At 45.8% G+C, this 21,359-nt stretch overlaps 1 protein-coding gene across 3 annotated transcripts in view; it reads right to left on the bottom strand.

Moving 5' to 3' along the window:
- The window catches only part of tbc1d30 (TBC1 domain family, member 30), a 39,231-nt gene that overhangs the window by 3,639 nt on the left and 14,233 nt on the right, over positions 1–21,359 (bottom strand). For 2 of the 3 annotated variants that reach the window (XM_069192033.1, XM_069192034.1), the window contains 8 exons: positions 18,189–18,374; positions 16,693–16,861; positions 15,478–15,646; positions 11,404–11,509; positions 6,675–6,781; positions 3,802–3,941; positions 1,081–1,290; positions 147–206 (listed from right to left, as the gene is read on the bottom strand). In XM_069192033.1, the coding sequence (XP_069048134.1) occupies positions 147–206; positions 1,081–1,290; positions 3,802–3,941; positions 6,675–6,781; positions 11,404–11,509; positions 15,478–15,646; positions 16,693–16,861; positions 18,189–18,374 (1,147 nt within the window). The remainder of the gene's footprint in view (positions 1–146; positions 207–1,080; positions 1,291–3,801; positions 3,942–6,674; positions 6,782–11,403; positions 11,510–15,477; positions 15,647–16,692; positions 16,862–18,188; positions 18,375–21,359) is intronic. The other variant, XM_006633833.3, reaches the window with a different exon arrangement.

Here is a 21,359-nt window from a genome sequence, read left to right as displayed (position 1 = left end):
GGACCTTACATTCCTGAGAACAGCAGTTATCCTTTGAGAGAACTGCACGTTCTAAACGAAGCATGATTTCTGTTCCCCCCCACCAAAGTCCCAGCAGAAAGAAGCCTTGCACCAAACAAGAAAGGTTAAACAGTAGCCTCCAGTACCATTGCTCATCTGGCTCCTGGGATCTGTTGCGATCCCAGGATCTGATTCGACTTCCAGGCCTGAGAATAAAACACAAAGATGATCACGGGCTGCGGGAAAAGAACAGGCTTCCTCTCGCTCGGTCTCGTTGTCTGCCATATCATCTCGGCGTCCGAGCAATTGGCCTGATGGGTAAAAATCTCCCTCCGTCAACCAAAGGATCATGTGGAATGAGGATATACTGCTTATATTCAGTGTCTAGACAGGGAAAGAGTCATTCGCTTGGCTTCATATCCGTTACACTCTCAGTAAACTACACCGAAGTGGCAAACCAAACTCTTAACATCATCGCATTCAGTTTAAAAATGCCCCCAAAACACAAGAAAGGCACAAACACACAGTCAGGGCGATTGGGAACTTTCTGTTGCTTGGCTTTTGCTTGCAGGTAAAACAATAATATTTTAAATTGCTTTAATTGCCCAGTTTAAGAACAACATGATCCAAACTGGCACTTCGGCGTCGACATTATGAACATACCGAACCGTACAGTACTGTGAATGGAACAGCCATGCTGCCCCGATTCCTTTCAAGTAAACAGCTGGATGAGATCCTCCAATCAGGACGGTAGGCACCTCTTTACACCAGCAGTGGCGGGGGTGTGGAACAAGCCGTCCAGCTACACTACCCTGATCCTTTCAAGTAAAGGACTGGATGAGACCCTCCCATCAGGACAGGAGGCACTTCTTTACACCAACAGTGGCGGGGGCGTGGAACAGGCAGCCCCTCCACGCTACCCTGGAATCGATTGGCTGTTAACTGCAGAACGAGACCAGAGGGTCTGAACAGCCTCTTCTCTTCTGAAACGTTTTGCTGGAAGGCTCTAAAAGGGGAGCACTCTTAACACCACGACAGCTCAGGCTTTCAGAGAAAGCCCCCTGCTGCCAGATCCGGTACCTGGCTTGATGTAGACCAGGCTGGCCTGCTGCTGCTGCCTCCTCTTGATGCGGATGTACTGCTTCTTCAGCGCGCTGATGTCGGTGGTCATGCGCTCCATCATCATGCTGTTGAAGGTGGCCTGGTAGTCGCTGCGACTGGCGTCCACGGCGCCGGGGCTCAGCTCGGCGATGTTCCCGCAGGAGCGCAGGCTCTGCTCCCCCTTGTGGTCTGGGCGGGGAAACGCAACCGTCATGGGCCAGCCGAGACCAGACAAGGGCGAGACAAGGGACAAAGGGGGCAGGCAGACGTCAGCAGCGCTGGGGTCCTGGGTTCGATTCCAAAATTCACGCAGTGGTTAGCATTGCTGTGCATTGTGGGGGGGGGGCTATCTGGGTGGAGTTTGCATGTTCTCCCTGCATTTGTGTGGGTTTCCTCCCCCAGTCCAAAGTCTCCTGGGAAACACTGACCCCACTGTCGCTCTGTGTGCCCTGTGATGGACTGGCATCCCATCCAGGGTGTACCCTGCCTGGCACCCATGGCTTGCCGGTATCAGCTTGGCCCAATTTGCTTCTCACAAATTACAAGCCCAGTACCAGATGGCGGCTTCTCCTGTCTGCCAAAGGGCTTTTTGTTTCTTCCTCACACAAGCCTTAAAACAAATTTAACTCAGCGTGAGGGAGTTGAGATTAGTTTTGTGCTTAGCAGCTGAATTTTCATGCAGACCCCACAAGGATTGTCCAATCTGTGCTCGTGAATACTCCAATTAAGAGCTAGAAATTGGGGGAATTTGTTTCGGGATTTTTCTGGATGCTTCCAATTGAGACATGACATACATGCCACATAAAAACCACAGCCCAAATACGAGTAACAGACAGACATTGAGGCAGCCTCCATTATAACGCAGCAGAAACCTGCTTGGCAAACAGCCATTGCTAAAGGAGAAACGACAACAACTGCAGTCACATTAATTGGGATTTACTGCTTTAAAAAAAATCGGATCTTTTTTTGTATTTTGAGGATGGGGGGGAAAAAACACTTACTGGCGTATCTTTGAGTTTTAACTCAGTTCACATAAACCAAAGCTTGGACTTATGGTACCACATTGCAGACTTCAGGAATTTAACTGTCAGAAATACCAGGTAGGACATGTGTGTTGTGAAATGCACTGTACACATTACGGCAAAGAGGGTATTGACGTATTCACGTTCTTCATCGCAAGACATTAAACAGAATAAGAATGATACAGCCAGGAAAACTGAAACTGCTGGGCAAATTGACAACAGTCCAGACATTCCCCTAGGAAACTTCCTAAAGACAGCCATTCTGCTGGATGAAGCTCAGATCAGTTCAGTGCCATGATTAGGAACAGTGTAGTCGCAAGTGTTACATCAGTGATCCCAGCTACACTACTGGCATGTTCAAACAAGTATTTTTCTTTCAGCCTCTTGAGCCAGTGAAGGGAGTTCAGCAGCACATAGGCAGGGGGTTCAATGGTCTTTTATTTAGGGTGGGATAAAAAAAGAGAAATATATTTGTCAATTTCAGTTGGGTTTTTAAGTATTTTGTGTAGCCCTGCATGTTTTTGGCATCTCCAAGAATGCATTGGTCATTTTAAAGTTGTAAGTGGTGCTCTGGGACAGGGTGGAGCTGCTTATATCACACGGCCCTAATTATATAACCGGAAAACTGAATTGCTAGTGCCGAACAGGACTGTCGGTCAAGACCCAGAGATTTTCCTTAGCCCCCTTAATCGGTTTTGGATTACCCTAGCCTGTCCTTAGCCAGTGCTCGATGTTTCCTCAAAGCTGCCTTTTTCTATTTACCCGTTACCTTTAAAAGCGTGGACTTATCAGAATAGCCAGCCTCCCCCAAAACCCCCCAGCTGGCATCTCGGCAGACATCCTGTCTTTGTGCAAGTCAGTCAAAGGGCAGGAAACAGAAATCGAGCGGCGCTCGCTAGCAGGAGATGAGGGGGTGAAGACATGGGCTCGAGCCAAGCAGTGCCAGCGGGACACATTCCTTAAAGAGGAACTTGTAGGCTCAGACCGGTTATTACATCGCGGCAGCAAAATCAATTCACTCGTGGTCTGGAAAAACTTGACAGGTTTTAAATTGAGCACAAAATCGTGAATTTTGTCAAAGTACTGGATAGTCTTCATGTTGTCGCAAACCCCTGGTCTTGCCGTGGGCTAGAGACAGAGTTGGAGCGAATTGCAGCCCTTCCTGCTCACTAGTCCCTGTACTGACTGAGGGACTGTGATGGACGAGCGGATAAGTACAGGTTGTGCAGCAGACATTTCACCACAGAAATGTTCCAACGTGATCTGCAGGCAGAGTTCACGAGAACTATTTCTGAGAGCGATATTTCTATTGGATTAGAAGAGCTGGATTCACAAGCCTGCTTGTCTACAGTGTCACAGGGCCGCTTCACCTCACCGGAGGACTTGTGGCCTCGTTCTGAATCGCAGAACACGGCGCTGCGCAGACCTGGAATTTTAGTCTGTTTTTGCGATGGAAGTCGGAGGTTTTAAAAGTTGCTGTGTACCTTTTTACTTCCATCGTGGCTCATCAAAGCTGGTTCTTTCTAACCCCAAAATCTAAAAATAGCAGGTGCAGTTCCACTCCTGCTGCTGGTGACCCACACGCCTGCTGGTTTGTGTTCCAGCTGAGCCCTCAGTTACGCCATCATACTCCTCACTGTTTAAATAATGATCTAAGAAGAACTCCGATCAGACCCACCTTTCAGCTGCTTCTGGTAACTCTGCAGCTCTGGAGCCAGAAGTCCACTGAGCGGCCCAAGGCATCCGATGGCACTGACCAGGGCGTCCTCGTCGTCAATATCAATCTCTTCATCGCTGTCCCGGCCCCTTCCTAGTTTTCTGAAAGGGAGGAAAGAGCTTTAATGTTTTACCGCACCCCGAATGCTCTCGTGTAGGGTGGAGGACTAACTCAGGTCCGCCACTAGGTGGCGCTGTGTATCAGGGATGGTAACTACGTGTCCATCAAGAAAACCCTGGTCTGTCCAGGAACAGGAAACGCAATGCAGGGTTCTGCCTGTCTGCAGGAGATTTACAAAGCAAATTTTCTACCGTTTCAGCTTCCGTTTGGCAAGGCGATGGGGAGGATGCCAGGAAGAAAGAAGAGGAAAGGGGAGGGCGTTATTTTTTGACCCCAGGGTCAAAAACTTTCCTGATGATGGCATAAGTAAAAGCTGTTGGGGTTTTCGTTGCAGTTTTCGGACGATTTTGCTTGGTGGCTCCTTTCAGTCCTAATATTTCCAAACCGTTTCATCATCGGGTGTGGATGAATGGGGCATGTTTTTATTCAAATACGTGCCTGTATCAGCACATTCGCAGGAAGGCCTGTCTAGATTAGACATATTTGCATGCTACTGTACAGTACAGCATATCTCACCTCCTGCAAAACAAACAGGAGACAGGTACAGTGGAAAGGGTTTCATTTTGTTGCATAGCAACCATTACCCAAGATAACACCTTTCCCATTTGAGTCTGTACAGTACTAGGCCACTCTCTAACAATCTGTACAAGTTCTATTCCCTATATATTACGTCTTCTTTTATTATATCTTTGCACACTTCTGGAGTAAATTCTAGACTACCTAGAATCCAGTTTTAGTAGGCTGAGGTTTGCAGAGGATCCAACTGCAGGCAAGCATTACAGGAACAGTAAAGACAGAGCAATAAGACTCTGATAGGTGTGTCCAGGACTGGGCAGACACCTAACAAATAAACTCGAGGAACCAGATATTTGATGACAAGGATTTAGATTTTAGTTTTTGTGGACTCGTCCAAAATCTTATCCACACCGTGTGGCAAAACTTTAAAAATGACCCACATAATGTTACACAACCTTGTGTACAGTGTAAAACTCAAGTGTGGAAATATAAATATAAGTGTGTAATATGAATTGCACCATATGGTTCAAAAAATGCATTACTGTTCTGGAATTGCTTCTGAAAGACGGGTGACCGGGTAAATTCTTGTCCCTGGAGAAGCACCGTATTTAGTCAATTTAAATAAACGTAGTCTCTTTAGCCTGGGGCAGAGATCATAAAAGAACAGTGTGTGTAAATCAGCTTTTGCTTATTTGGTAGCAGGTAGCTAAATGAATCTAACACTTCTTACGGCTAATTTTTGAAGGAGCCAAGAATGGGCCTGAACCATCTGGCTTGGAAACTTGTGCCAGACAACCACAACTCTTTGAGTACAGAAGTATTGCCTGACGCCTGGAACCAGTCAATACCCGGCCAGCCAGGTAGGCACATCTTTACACAAAGGCGTAGGGTAGTGGGAGTGTGGAACAAGCTGCACGGTCATGTCCTTGAAGCAGAGACCCTGGCTTCTCTCCAGACACAGCTGGGTGAGCTCCTCCAGTCAGGACAGGAGGCTCTTCTGTACACAGAGGGTGGTGGGGGTGTGGAACAAGCTGCACTGTCATGTCGTTGAAGCCGATACCCTGGCTTCTTTCAACAGGCCTGCTCGAGATCCAGCACGTCTTTACACAAAGGGTGGTGAGAGTATGGAACCCAAGGTGTCTTCTGGTTGAGATCATTCACTGGCTATCATCTCCAAAGAACAGAAAACCTGGTCAGTTACTTCTGTGCAGTCTTCAGAAACCATGGGATACACTAGGTGTTGTGTCGCTCCTACAGGGATGGTCATCTCCACTGGAACGTACGATAACAGTAGGGCAGCGTATGCTGTCCTGTTTCAGATTATATTTCATGGAAAATACTTGCTTTTCCCAAAATCCCCAGAAGTTGTGGAGTAAGGGAGTAAGAATGCCACAACTCTCGTCTAAAGGAATCCCTTTATACTGAAAGCAGAAATGCTTGCCATTTGTTCATTATGGCAGAAATGAGGCAGAGAAACACTACCTGTTAAGCGATCAGCTGTGAAGTCAAGTGAGTGCATGCAAGCACCTTTTACAACAGAGACACCTCAAGTTCATGGGTCTATTTGCAATGTAAATGTACGACTAGTTCTGTTAGGAATTTTCGCCAAACAGCATTTACAGCTCAATGTTTTATGCACAAATTCCCTGGATGGACTTGACCTGCAAGCTGCTAAGCAGTTCAGAGAAGTGGGACCTGTGGCTGTATAATTTCTATTTTACTGCTTATCGCCAGACGGAGTTTGGAATCGGTGTGTGGTTCTACCTTATAATAGTGCTGCAGAAGTTTATTAAGGCTGCAGAATGAACTGGGAAACACAAACCAGAGGACACAAGTGAAAAAGATGTGGAAGTGCACTTAAAACAGAGAAGAAGAGGCTCTTCTTTACACATAGGGTGGCGGGGGTGTGGAACAAGCTACCCAGCCATGTGGTTGAAGCCAATAGCCTAGATTCTCCCGAGCCGTAGATGGAAGAGATCCTCCAGGCAGGACAGGAGGCACTTCTTTACGTAAAGAGTTGTGGGAGTGTGGAACAAGCTGCCCAGCCATGTGGTTGAAACCAATACCCTGGCTTCTCTCCAGAAACAGCTGCATGAGACCCTCGGCTCACCTAACTACTCACAGACTGAAAAGCCACTTTAGAGCCACTGATCTGACACCAGGCATGCAGACAAACTCCACCGCCTCCTTCCACCCACCCTGAGCTGGTCTTGACAGGAGCAGGGAAGGGAGTGATGTTGTAGGTATACTTCTCTCTCAGCTCCGCCAGCTGAGGGAATGGAAACGCTGCCATGGAGTAGACAGTCTGCAAGAGAAGGAGAAGGAGAAGGTGTAAACTGGACAGCTCTGGTTAACAGGTTACTATGAAGCGTAGGGTAGGTATTTCTATCAAGTGAGCAAGGTTTCATCTTTCATTTAATTCATCCAACAATCTTTCAACCAGCTGGGTTGCAGAGGAGCCAGCCTATCCCAGCAAGTAATGGGTACTAGGTAGGGTATACCCTGGACATCCCAGGTCACACACACACACCAGAGCCAATATCCCCAGGAGCCACTTAACCAACTAGGATTCGGCTGTGAAGCCTTTTTCAGGTGTGTGAAAACCTGAAAAAGACTCCACAGCCAAAGGGTTGTGTTTTCTCTTTTCAGCATGGAATAAACCTATTACTTGTTTCGTTGCAGACTACGCACCTAATCTATGAGGATGTTTATTTGGACTGTAGGAGCAAACCAGAGCACCTGTACAGAACATACAAACTCCCCACAGAAGGCACCTCAGGAATTTAACCTGACCATTGAGCCACCCTCCCATCCCATTTAATAAATTTTATTTTTATTTTTATTTGTTAGGTTCCCAACAGAAAATCTGGACGTTAGCAATAATTGCTATAGTCCTGTTGAGAATGTCCTAGATTCGTTTAACGTCCAATGGATCCGGACTGGAAGGAAAAACCCAGAAACGCCGAGTTTCCATCTGGACTGGCAAAAGGGAAAACCTGGAACCGGATCTGAGTTTCCATCTGGATCCGGACTGGTAAAAAGGAAAACCCGGAACCGGATCTGAAATTCCAACTGGATCCGGACTGGCAAAAAGGAAAACCCGGAAACCGGATCCGAAATTCCAACTGGATCCGGACTGGCAAAAAGGAAAACCCGGAACCGGATCTGAAATTCCAACTGGATCCGGACTGGCAAAAAGGAAAACCCGGAACCGGATCCGAAATTCCAACTGGATCCGGACTGGCAAAAAGGAAAACCCAGAAACCGGATCCGAATTTCCAACTGGATCCGGACTGGCAAAAAGGAAAACCCGGAACCGGATCCGAATTTCCAACTGGATCCGGACTGGCAAAAAGTAAAACCCGGAACCGGATCCGAATTTCCAACTGGATCCGGACTGGCAAAAAGGAAAACCCGGAACCGGATCCGAATTTCCAACTGGATCCGGACTGGCAGGGGGAAAACCCGGAACCGGATCCGAATTTCCAACTGGATCCGGACTGGTAAAAAGGAAAACCCGGAACCGGATCCGAAATTCCAACTGGATCCGGATTCCCAAAAAGGAAAACCCGGAACCGGATCCGAATTTCCAACTGGATCCGGACTGGCAAAAATGAAAACCCGGAAACCGGATCCGAAATTCCAACTGGATCCGGACTGGCAGGGGGAAAACCCGGAACCGGATCCGAATTTCCAACTGGATCCGGACTAGCAGGGGGAAAACCTGGAACCGGATCCGAAATTCCAACTGGATCTGGACTGGAAGGGGAAAACCCGGAAACCGGATCTGAATTTCCAACTGGATCCGGACTGGTAAAAAGGAAAACCCGGAAACCGGATCTGAATTTCCAACTGGATCCGGATTCCCAAAAAGGAAAACCTGGAAACCGGATCCGAATTTCCAACTGGATCCGGACTGGCAAAAATGAAAACCCGGAAACCGGATCCGAAATTCCAACTGGATCCGGATTCCCAAAAAGGAAAACCCGGAACCGGATCCGAATTTCCAACTGGATCCGGACTGGAAGGGGAAAACCCGGAAACCGGATCCGAATTTCCAACTGGATCCGGACTGGAAGGGGAAAACCCGGAAACCGGATCCAAAATTCCAACTGGATCCGGATTTCCAAAAAGTAAAACCCGGAACCGGATCCGAGTTTCCAACTGGATCCGGACTGGTAAAAAGGAAAACCCGGAACCGGATCCGAATTTCCAACTGGATCCGGACTAGCAGGGGGAAAACCTGGAACCGGATCCGAAATTCCAACTGGATCTGGACTGGAAGGGGAAAACCCGGAAACCGGATTTGAATTTCCAACTGGATCCGGACTGGTAAAAAGGAAAACCCGGAAACCGGATCTGAATTTCCAACTGGATCCGGATTCCCAAAAAGGAAAACCTGGAAACCGGATCCGAATTTCCAACTGGATCCGGACTGGCAATAAGGAAAACCCGGAAACCGGATCCGAATTTCCAACTGGATCCGGATTCCCAAAAAGGAAAACCCGGAAACCAACTGGATCCGGACTGATCCTAAATTTCAACTGGATCCGGACTGGCAAAAAGGAAAACCCAGAAACCGGATCGGATTTTCAACTGGAAACGGGACTGGCGGGGGAAACCTGGATCCGGATCAGATTTTCAATTGGTTCCGGATTCTCCTAGTAAAAACTGGTGCAGATCAGACTTCCAATGTATCCTGACTAATAAAGGAAAACCTGAGTAGTCTCAACAGCATTTCAAACTGAATAGTAAAAATATAACTTTCCTTGGCAGATTACTATTACTACATAGGCCTATTAACTCAAAAAAAATCTTGCATTTAAAGAATAATTCATATTAATTAATAATAGCACTTTTCTGGACACTCCACTCTGCTTTACAGGTAATGGGGAATTCAACAGGTGCAGCCCCACCTGGATGATGCTCCAGTCCTCTCACACACACCAGCTCTCAGTGGGGAGGAGAGCAGAGGGATGGAGCCAGTTCAGAGAGGGGGGTTATTAGGAGGCCATGAGGGGTAAAGCCCAGGGGGGGAATTTGGTCAGGACACTGGGGTAACACCCCTACTCTTGTCGAGAAACACCCTGGGATTGTTAATGACCCCAGAGAGTCAGGACCTCGGTTTTACATCTCATCCGAAGGACGGCGCCTTTTTACAGTCTAGTGTCCCCGTCACTATACTGGGGCATGAGGACCCACACAGACCGCAGGGTGAGTGCCCCCTGCTGGCCCCACTAACACCTCTCCCATCCAGGTACTGACCAGGCTCACACCTGCTGAGCTTCAGCGGGTCGCCAGTTGTGAGTTGCAGGGTGATATGGCTGCTGACAATATTATCATTATTAATTATTAAATGAGATAATACAAAATTATTACTTTGTAAATAAAATGTTCTCCTATATAAATATCTTGCAACATATGCAATAATATTGTCCCAAGCAAAGTAGCATTGTCATTAACAACACTAGAATATCATCACACTCCTCTTTGTAGCAATGAATATGTCTAAAGGACTATCTTTTATATACTTGAAGTAGAACACCTTGTGACTGAGCATTCCTAGGTGAAAAGCCTATCATTTGAAAAGCAAAAATGACAAAGCTCCACAAACTTATTGATAGGTGGCTGCCTAATAGGTGTAAGCACTGAGCGGGACACATTTATGATAAGTAAGACTTCCACTTGCTGTTGGCCATCTGTTTTGGTTAGTCAATCGTTGAATATTTAAGCACATGTGAATTTGGAATTCCTCAGCAAAATACAGGAAACGCATCAGTTGACAGGAAGAAGAAACGGTCATTTCCAGAAGGAGACGTTCTGCGTCGGTGTGCATCAGGAATGTAAAGAGATACAGGACTGCAAAACCAAACCAAACCCAATTCCAGGACAGCGCACAGGATGTCGCCCACGGAGTCACGCATTTATGAAGTGTCCTTTTGCTGACCATGTGTTAGCTGCAAGAGCTTGTTTAAATGCAGTATCTTTTTTTAATGCAAAAATAATTCCTCCCCGGCACTAAATGGCTTCTGTGTATTGGAGTGCGGGAGCTACCCATTCGATCAAAACACAGTTCTGTCTCGGCCCATTTGCAGCGGAAAGAATTTTACAATTTTAGTAAGAATGTAAAGTGACAGTGAACGAATGAGGCTGCAGTAAGATTTCCAGATGGAAAGATGTGTCACTAATCCATTAGACAACACTGCGACTGTGAAACAACACAGGATGTGAAAATAGTGATGTTGCCGAAGGACAGTTTGGCTCATATCATGTCCATACCAAAAGCCTCCCCAGTCCAGATTCCTGGAGGTTCTTGGTTCTTACCGAGCTGAACCAGTCATTATTAGCATTAGCCACCATAGCCCAGATCTGTTTTTTCAAGCAAGCAAGTCAGATAACTCTCAGGAAGTACAGAAAGACTCTGGATCTGCACCTGCAACATTTGTAAGTGCATCTATAATAATATCACTTTATTAACCCTTTACAATTTCTTGCATCAGGAATTTGTCTTTTCGCATACCCCAGCTTGCTCCCCATGAGACACACAGACAGGGAGAGAAGCTGGGGGTCGGAGCGCAGGTTCTGCCATTTATACGGCGCCCCTGGAGCAGTTGGGGTGCAGGGCCTCGCTCAGGGGCCCAATGGAGTAGGATTCCTCTGCCGGCCGCGGGATTCGAACCGGCAACCTTCTAGCCACAGGCACAGATCCTGAGCCACAGAGCCACCACACCACCCCATCTGCCCTACACTGTTTCTTATTCACTCACTTTTCAGCTGAGCGAACTGGCAGGTGGGAAAAAAACAAATATACACCTGCAGTTTCATTCTGCAGTTTCACAGTTTTACTGAAAGGCCTTTGAGCCAGCCGTTAGCTTGAGGGGGGGGACAAGAAGGGTTTTGGGGAACTTGCCCCTGTCCTTCACTGACCTGCATCAGTTCGTTGGAGTCAACCAGATTGTGTTCCAGCATCTCCTGGGTCAGGCACCCCATCGTGCTGTAAAACTCGTCAGCACTCTGGCAACTCTCAATCCGTCTGGAAGAAAAAAGAAAGACATGGTGGACACCCTCCTCCCTCACCTGGGTCACGTACAGTAACGTATTGAAGAAAACAAATGAAAACGCGCGCACACACACACAGCTATGCAGGCCTATTGTTATAGATCCTATTATCCAATCAACTGCAACCTGCTTTTCTGCTACAAATTTGGAACAAAATATTCAGAACACTGGGTGATGCAGGGGGTCAGCATTGCTGCCTCTCAGCGCTGGGGCCCTGGGTTCAATTCTGGACCTGTTGGCTGTCCGTGTGGAGTTTGCATGTTCTCCTCATGTTCACGTGGGTTTCCTCCGGGTGAAACCTATAGGATTCTTCCCACAGTCCAGAGACATGCTGGCAGGTGTGTTCTGGGAAAATTGGCCCTGGTGAGTGTTTGTGTGTCTGTGTGCCCCGTGACTGACTGGTGTCCTGCCCAGGGTGTACCCTGCCTTGCTCCTAAAGCTTACCAGGATAGGCTCCACCTCCCCTGTACCTGAATTTGATAAATCAGTTAGCTAATGGATGGATGGCTATTTAAACAGCTGCGCTCAACTCATACCTGAAGGAGGTGTGAGCTCAAAGAAAACAGTTTCAAAACAAGAGAATCAACTGATAAATTCAAGCCCATTTTGGATAAATATTTACAATCAAAGGATGTCAATTAGAACAAACAATATGACTGTGCATTGCAGTGTGCGCAGCTGTGGGACAATCCATACCATGTCTGCGTGTTTAGTCTCCAAACATGACCAGTCAGAATATTTGTTTGTACCATTTCATTTCAGTAATTCTGCTATGAATTAGAAAAAACTGAAAAGTGAACTCTCTCTCGACTAAAAAAATCACATCAACTTCTCACTGAGAAACAGTTAACAGACTCAGATTGTTTTAATATCCTACAAATTGTTTAAACGTTTCAGTATTATCTTTGTGTTCTATCACTTCTATGAAAACAATATTATGATTCCCTTTATAAACAAAATCACAGTCAAAGTTCCCCAAACAAAAGTTTGCACACTAAGGAGCCATTGTGGTTCTTTTATTACATATTCTGGACAAAACACCCTCCGTCTTAAATATTTATTAAAGAGCAATTTTTAGTGTGGTTACTCCTCTTTGGTTACATTTCTTACTCAATTCCCTGTTAAATCTCCTGTACAGCAGAAGGAGACTGTGAGCTTCACAGTACCCAAAAGGAGGAGCTGGCACTAACTGGCTAACATCACTGTAAGAAGCCAGAGTCCTGACCGGGACACATGCAAGTGATCACATTACTCCTGTCCTGGAGTCCTTGCATTGGCTTCCTATCAATTTTCACGTCAACTTCAAAGTCCCCATGCTCAGCTATAAGGCTCTACATGGCTTGGCACCTCAGTACCTGTCTGAGCTACTATCTCCCTACTCCCCACCTCACAACCTTCACTCCTCTGATTCTGGTCTCCTGTCTGTCCCCCAAGCCAGCACTCTGGGTGACAGGGCCGTCTCCTGCTGCGTCCCAAAGCTCTGGAACTCTCTCACCAAGGATATCGGAGAGTCCTCTTTCCTGAGCTCCTTCAAATCCAGACTCAAAACCTTCTCCTGCAGAATTGAGTGTCTGTGTCTGCTTCTTGCAACTACTTCTTTGTTTCTAATCCCTTGTGTTTCTTGGGGCTAATTTTATCATCTTCTATCTTTGTTACTGTTTTCGTTTAAATGCCCTTTTTTTAACATTTCCTGTAAAGGCGCTTTATAAAATAGTTTATTACTACTGTAGTTTGCAAGTACTCCACCAGAGGGCGCCTCTTGTCAGGAACAGACTGGTCCACACAACCTCCTCCAGTGTTGGGTTAATTATGCAATAATAATACACAGCAGACAAGGGTTTCCACTGCTTATTTAGCTCAAGAGAACCCTTTCCATACCATTTGGAAGGTGCATAAAACATTTTGTTCTCCGTAACAAATCTTATTTAACACCTAACTGACAGACAGCTTTTTAAGGGATGTTTCATCACCTTGCATTAATGTTACAGTTCCTATAAATGCAGGTTCTCCATGAGCATCCAACATTTAGGAGAGTGCACAAGGGTAAGGGACCATCACAAAAGCACATGTCTTCATATGATTTATAAGGGATCATCTCAATAGTACCACAAAAGGCAAATGAAGCCTTTTAAGTTTTTCCATTTTCCAGAACTTTTATTATAGGAACAATTGCAGTGAAATTGTTTCTGCATGTTACCAGACCTATGGGTAGTGTACTCAAGAGAACATCTGAATCCTAATTGAAACCAGCCAAAGACACAGAACTGCCTTTTAATAATAGAGATTCACCTTGAATGCAAATCTGCCTGCTAATTTGATAAACAGCTACTAATATGTAAAATAGGCCCAGGTGCAGAGTTACAGTATATCAAAGCGAATAGTCATTTTCTGAATAAAACTCAATTAAAATTGTTCCATACGCTGTTCATTAAGCGAGCAACTTTTTAAGTAGAGATCATTAAAAGAACAGGATGCACAAAACAGCTCTGAATACTTACAAGTTTCACAGCTTCTTCCAGGATACTACGAAGGTGCTTTTGTGTATTTTATGTATTGCATTTTTCTTCATTATTAAACGAAAAAACTAAAATGAATCAATTAACAATCAATTCATGCTCATCAAAATCAATAAACCACGTGCAAGAAACCTCTAGTGACACAGCACAGGCTAGTCTATGACAGATAAACAACTTGTTTAATTATCTAATAAGGAAATACCTAGGTGTGTTTAGAAAACATTGCATAATTTCACACAATTTCAAAAGCAGAAGCACATTTCCCAAAGGGCTTCCTTATGTTATGTGCATTTTATGTAAAAACATTCAGTTTGAAGGGATGTGTTACTGCCTGTTGGATGATGAACGTAAAAACAGATATTATATATCCCTGGACAGATAATCATCCTACCAGTTATGCGACACATTTTTAATGACCCCATGAGTTTCTCCCACATGTTTAAAACAAAAAAAAAGACACTTTTCACAGAGATGTCCAAACATACAGGTTTCAGTTCTGAAAAGGTCTCGCCCCCGTCCTGGGCCGCCAGCTACACGACATCGGGAAGTTCGTCTCCCTGGGAGGTTCCGGAAGCCAGGTTTTCAGCGCGTTTTCCGGGCAGCCTTCAATCTAACTCCCGTTATCGGCAGGGAAGGAAACGGGGGGGGGGGGGACTGGCTTTTCGACAGCCGGATCCAGCTCTCCTGGTCAGAGAACCCGAAGAATTCCCGAGATTCCGTCAACGGCCTTCCGGAAGGTTCTAAGGGGTTGCCATAACGGGTCGCGTTAACCCTCATCACGGAGGACGGCACGAGGCTGAATAACCAACCCGCCCCCCCCCCTCGCGGCTTTAAAAACCGGCACGTCTCTACGGGGGGGGCAGGATGAACTACGCCGATATTACGACAGATCCCGCCAGTGAACACACATTCACAAATTTCAGGTGTGGGAGAGGCGATCACAGTACTGCAGAGGTTTACGTTCTCAACAAGAGCACAGGCTTGTTCTCCCCAAGCGGGAAAACAGGATAACATGCTGAAACAATCCCACAGAAGTTTTTGTAACACTTTAGTGTCCAGCAGTGTCCGTCATACAGTACAACTTGTTTCGGACTTGTCCACACACACACAAGAGACTGAACTCAAACGCTCAAATGAATATGACCCACCAGGCATTGGGGAATTTGCCTGGAAAGACAGCCAAACTGACATTTTGCTCTGAAATGACGTGACAGCGCACTCACTGTGTAACACTCACACCGTTAACGGCTCGACGCTCTTCGATTTATGGGGAATCCGAAGAATTTACAACAACGTGCACCCTGAACAGGTGAAAAATGAGATTGTAAATTCCCCAACGCCCTCGGCGGGGGACGAATCCACTTTCGTTCGCCTTCGCCCTCCTCGGCCCCCGGATTCTGTCCCCCCGACGGCGACGGGCACTTACTCTCCCAGCCTGGCCCAGATGGCCAGAGCGGCTCTCAGCAGGACCTCGGAGCCTTCGAAGAAGACGGAGTCCCAGATCTTGAGGACGGTGTGGTGAGGGAGACAGGTGGCGAACATGGTCAGGAACCACTGCATGGTGAAGACGTTCGTCAGGGGAGGCTCGTAGCTGCCTGGAGAAAGGGGGGAAGGGCAGGTCGCACTCACAGATAGGCCTGCCCTGTTGTGTCCAGGGGTAAAGGGGTGTAACATTCAGGATGGGTGTGGATGCAGGAGGGTTTCTGGTGAGGGACTTAGGAAGCGCAACAAGTTCGGAGCAAAAAAGGATTTATTTTAAAGTGAATAAGTGACTGGTACGTCACCAGGACACACAAACACACAGGGAAAAGGAACTTGAGCGGTGCCAAAGGAAATAAAATAAACAAAATGGAGCTGGCTAACAAGGTGAGGGGAAGCGGACCTGACTACCAAAACAAAACCCGAAACACGCGGTCTTCGGCGTCTAACACCCTAGCTTAACCTTCACTGGCTACCCAAAACCATACAAGACAAAAGGCACTCACCCGTCCTAAAGTAGTGTTACTTATACAACTACGTGTGCAGAATGTACCTGACAGCCTAAACTAACCCTTACACAAAAGTCCACACAAATACACAAGTGAACTACGAATACCAATGAAGAAAGATGTGAAGACGGGGTTAAATTAAATCCTATCTTTCAGCCTGAAGATTAGACTTCTAAGCAACAAGCTGGAGTTTGTGACAGGAAAGGGAGAACCGATTCCAGATGCGAGCTAGGAAACCCCCTGGGGACGTAATCTAACTGACCATTGGCCAGGGTCTGTTAACTGGCCGAACACCATGACCCCCCTTTACCACAGTAATGAGTACGTCAGAAGCAGCAAGGAAGTGTTATATAAACTAAAAGTTTGTACCGACCCTTTGAACAATACTACTTCGGCGCGCACCTGCTCGTTCACCCCACGTGGGGACAGGGGTCACTGTGGTTAAGCAGAGGCTGACAGACAACTGCTGATTTTAAAGCAGGGGTTTGGGTATGTGACAAAGGTAGGTAATACACACACACACACAGCTGGAGACCAGCGCTCAGGGGGGTTTCTTAAAAACAAACAAGACCGCAACAAACAGACTACCAGCAAATGAGTTCCAGGGAACAGCTGTAAAGTGGGAGTAGAAGGTTAGGGGAAGAAAAACTCACCCCCGACTTCTCGGTTCGCTGCTTTCTGTAGGTTGTCCAAGTGCTGCGACAGCTCAGGAAGCTTGAGCCTGAGCAGGTCTCTGAACACGGCCATGTCCACCAATAACGCACGAAGGTTGTTGGCAAAGTAGCTGTCAGGAAGGACCTTGTCGATCAGGTAGATCATGACCTGTGGGAAAACGGAGCAACGCAGACTATGAAACACCCCGAGCACGTTCAGGATGGTCGGAGTACAGCAAAGCTTGCAGAGCCCCTTCTGGATCTCAGAATCTCTGGCCGATAGCTCAAACAAGAACCCTGTTACAGATTCGGTTCAGATTTCACACCCAAGGTTCATTAAATCAAGACATCGGACGATAGGCTCACCCCTTCATGCAGAACAGAAAAGTCAGCGCTGGCCGCAATGTTTATTTGCTGCAGCTTTATTTTCATCCACTTTAAAATGGGCGACGTTAAGGCACCTCAAAGCCTTCACATGGAAGAAGGCGGAAGATGAAAGTCGCCTGTAAGCTTTCAGGGAACTGCAGTCCCAGTTTCCCCAATTTAGTTTTGAGCAATAATTTAATTTATTAAATCAAATTAAATGAGTTGACGGTATCGCAAAAACCTTTACGAATTCCACATTAAGCCCAAAATCGGGAACTTTGTGAAAGTACTGCATAGTTGCCAGTTGCGTGAATTGTGACATGATACATGAGCCCTTCCTGCTCACTAGTCACTGTAATGACCAATGTACTGTGATGGACGATTGACAAAGTACAGGTTGTGCAGCAGAAATTGCACTGCAGAAATGTTCCAAGGTGATCTGCAGGCAGAGTTAACAAGCAGTATTTGTCGGCAAAACCACCTTGAAGTTGAGAGTGATATTTCTACTGGATTAGAAGAGCTGGATTCACAAGCCTGCTTGTCTACAGAGTCACAGGGCCACTTCACCTTACCGGAAGTCCTGTTGCCTCGTTCTGAATCACAGAACATGGCACTGGACAGACCTGGACATTTAATATATTTTACGATGTAAACTGGAGGTTTTACGCGTTTCATTACAGTTTGAAATGTGGTCATCGATGCCGATTCTCTGAAATACAGAATTTGTTGAGGTTGAATTTGGATAACTTTTATGAGATGTGAATAATTCGCTTTTTTTCCCCCCAGATTTGTTTTATGTCTTAACACTTGATTGCTGCGCCTGGCAAAACTAAATGACACATGACTGATTTATTTATATATATGCACTTTTTATTCTTGTGCCCTTTCTCATTCCAGCTCAATTTACGAAGTATTTATTTTATTCCTGATCCATATCTGTGCCTCAAATTGTCATTGTGTCTTAAACTTTCTGGTTTCTGTGTGTGAGGATGTTTTTTTTTTTTCCTTTGACAGAAGACAAAATTAAAGTCTTTTGGCAGACATCATTCTTGGTTCCTTGATATAACGTTTGTCCCGTAGCATTTCGGCTTTTGGTGTGGAGGAGGGGGGGGGGGGCAGATCGGACCGACCTTGAGCGCATCGCCCTCGTTGCCCTCCACGACCTCCAGGATGAGTGCGGCGAGCACGTTGAAGCCCTGGCAGTAGCCCACCGCCTTGTTCCAGCGGGCGTAAGCGAGCAGCACCCGTTTCAGCACCACGCGGTCCTGCTCCGCCTCCTGGCCGCAGTAGGAGCTGCAGCCGGTCCTGTGCAGGTCCTGTGGGGATCGCAGACGAGACGGGCGCCCCTGAGCAGAATCGCTTCACCTCCACGGACGCGGCCCGTCTACCAGAACCAATATCTGCCCTTGCTGTCTTGCTGGCATCTCTTACCAATGATAATAAAGCAAGCAGCTCAACCCCAGCTCAACCCCAGCTCAACCCCAGCTCAACCCCAGCTCAACCCCAGCTCAACCCCAGCTCAACCCAACTGACTGGTATTTGCACCTGTGCAGCCCAGATAAAAACAGCAAAACAACAAAACACATATTACACTTGCATACTTTATTACACAGTACTGACTTCCCGTCAGTAAAATTATTTAAATTACTCAATCCACAACATCCAGGATCTACGTATTGAGGTGCCTAATGGCCTCTATATAGGTACTGTTTCAGACCGTAGACTGATTTTTGTTTCCTTTTCGCAAAAGACTGCAATCTCGGGGGGGAGGTACATTTGCTCATGTTCCCAAAGGGAAGATTTCAGTAGCAGAATTTTTTTCAGCGCCTGAACGAATCGTCTTCTGAAACTCACACCGCCCTTCTGTTCGGAGAACGATTTCCTTGCAAATATGCGCAAATCGATCAACAACATAGAGCCATGAAGGGCAGGCTCTGATGAAGCACCAAGACCCCGACAAGTCGGAGTATATTCTCGGTGCCGATTCAGAGACAGCAGCGAAGCCTTCATGACCTCCGCTTTGGGTTCAGACAATGGGAGGCACAGCTTTCTTTGAGATGCAAAACTCAGCATTAGCATGGGTGTCACCCAGTGACTCAGGGCTATTTCCATTTCACACTTGAAATGTTGTTGGCACAGTGTTGTTCACAAACATCCTACATCCACATAATTTCCAGGCTTCATAAAGGCTATAATTACCCCACACTCTGACAATGTACATTGCATTTAGCAGATATAGCCTTGTGAAAGGTTTTGAGCTCCTATCAGAGCCTATCACTGATCTTCTGTTAGAATGATCTATCATAATAACTGCCGATTTATTTGTAGGGCATGGATGATTAAAATCTCCGGTTTGGTGCCCTGCCTAATGTATTTGACTAGCAACAGAAAGGCAAATTTTAACACCGCTAAGAATGGTGTATTACACATTATATTACAGAATAACCTTTTTTTCAGCCTCAGGGAGCCAGTAGTTTGTAATCCAACTAAGGGCATGAATATCACATGTATTAATTTCCATACCTACTGTATATATCATTGAAGCACCTGGACATAGCCAAAGTAAAATGTTAAGGGTGATGTGTTTTATCTGCAGTGTAAATATTCCTCATTAAAATTTGTGTAATTTAATTCAACTATTAGTATTAACACTTGATAGTGATGGAGGAGAAATTTACTATGCTTGTTTTCTCGAGGAATGTGAACATTTTGAAAGATCTGCTACTACCATCAGACATTCACCAAGAATTTACTCTTTTTGTTTAGCTCGGATTTACACGATTGCCTATACAACCCTTTCTCTCCCTTTTCAACGTCGTGAGATCAGACTGCACCCAAGATCTTCGACTCGCCCATCAATTGCTGCTGCTAACAGATCAAACGGCGCAAGCTTTAAACTTCTCCCGTGAACTTAACACACCTGTCACCAAACTCCAGCTTTGTATGAGAAAACTACTTCAGACAGGCCTCGTCTCTACAGGATAGTTCCAGGACTCTTGTGATCTTGCCTGAAGCGTGATAGATAGAAGCCTAAACCTTTATAAAGCCGAAACAGCAATAATTGCTAGCGCCTAACTTTTCAATGACCCGTAAAGACAGCTGATTATTACTCGAGCTCACAACAACTTCTTGCTGACGTGGCAGAAAGAGTGCAGAAGTGAACAGATGGACTTTTAGGCTGCTTTGGCTCAGTATGAAAAATGATCCTGGACAACTGTAAATGTCAGTGCTTATCGAAGGTGAGGTAAGATAGCTGCCCATTGTAAAAACAAGAAACAGAAAGCCTGTCACTTTCTATTGAATACATGATGACATCACGACCAGCGTTTCCCAACTGTAATTTCCATTTTTTTATTCCACCTGTGTGTACTGACCTTTTAATTAGAGTACTTTAATTACCTTCCCTACGTCAATTGCTTCTAAGAACTGTTTCAGTTTGGTTACAGGTCTCATACGTTTTTTAAACAACTCAACAGCAATCAATGAGTGATGCACAGTATATGCACATGTGGGAACGATACCCTGCCAAACAATGCCTTTGGAAACACTTAGTTCCTTTGAATTTTCACCTTGAAAGAGTCATCCCCGATGGCAGGAATTCTGTAATCAGGTGAAAGTTAATACCCTTTTTAAAATGGATCTAACTGGGGAAAACAAAAAACTGAACTGAGTTTTCAAAGCATTGACTTCGCTCATCGGTCACCCTTTTTAACTCAACTGCAGTCACTGCACACTGAATCTCTGAGGTTAGAAACTACTGCACCGTTCCCCAGACAATATCGCTTAGCAAGGAAGCAAACTTGACTTCATCTGCACAAATACCGATGGAATGCTGTTGGGCATAGTTAAACACTTTCTGCATCCTCAAGTCTGCATCTCAAGCCATCTCCCAACTTTTCTCTTTTCCTGCCATTCCCCTTATATTTGCATAAAAATTGCATTTTGTTTTTGTTCCCTTTATAAAACTTAATAAAAGCAATTAAAAGACTTCCACTTGCTAATTAATTTTCTCATTAATTTTACTGTACACAAAGTGGTGTGGGAGTATGGAACAAGCTGCCTACCTATGTTGTTAAAGCTCATATCCTGGCTTCTTTAAAGGATAGAAAGCTATTAGCTCAATTCGCTATTAGCCACCAAAGACGCTATATGGAGCAAATTCCTCCCCATTTGTGTGGAACTGTTATTAAACCCTTAAAAGTTTCCAGGCCTGTTTTACTTTTCAACGACGATCTAAATAAACAAGTATCACCATTCAGGTATCCTGCTGTCCTTAGGTTTGTAGGATTTAATGTTTATTA

The sequence above is a fragment of the Lepisosteus oculatus genome, chromosome 7 (assembly GCF_040954835.1).
Source record: "Lepisosteus oculatus isolate fLepOcu1 chromosome 7, fLepOcu1.hap2, whole genome shotgun sequence".
In the NCBI taxonomy this organism is placed as follows: Eukaryota; Metazoa; Chordata; class Actinopteri; order Semionotiformes; family Lepisosteidae; genus Lepisosteus; species Lepisosteus oculatus.
This window is presented reverse-complemented; position numbering and strand designations above follow the sequence as displayed.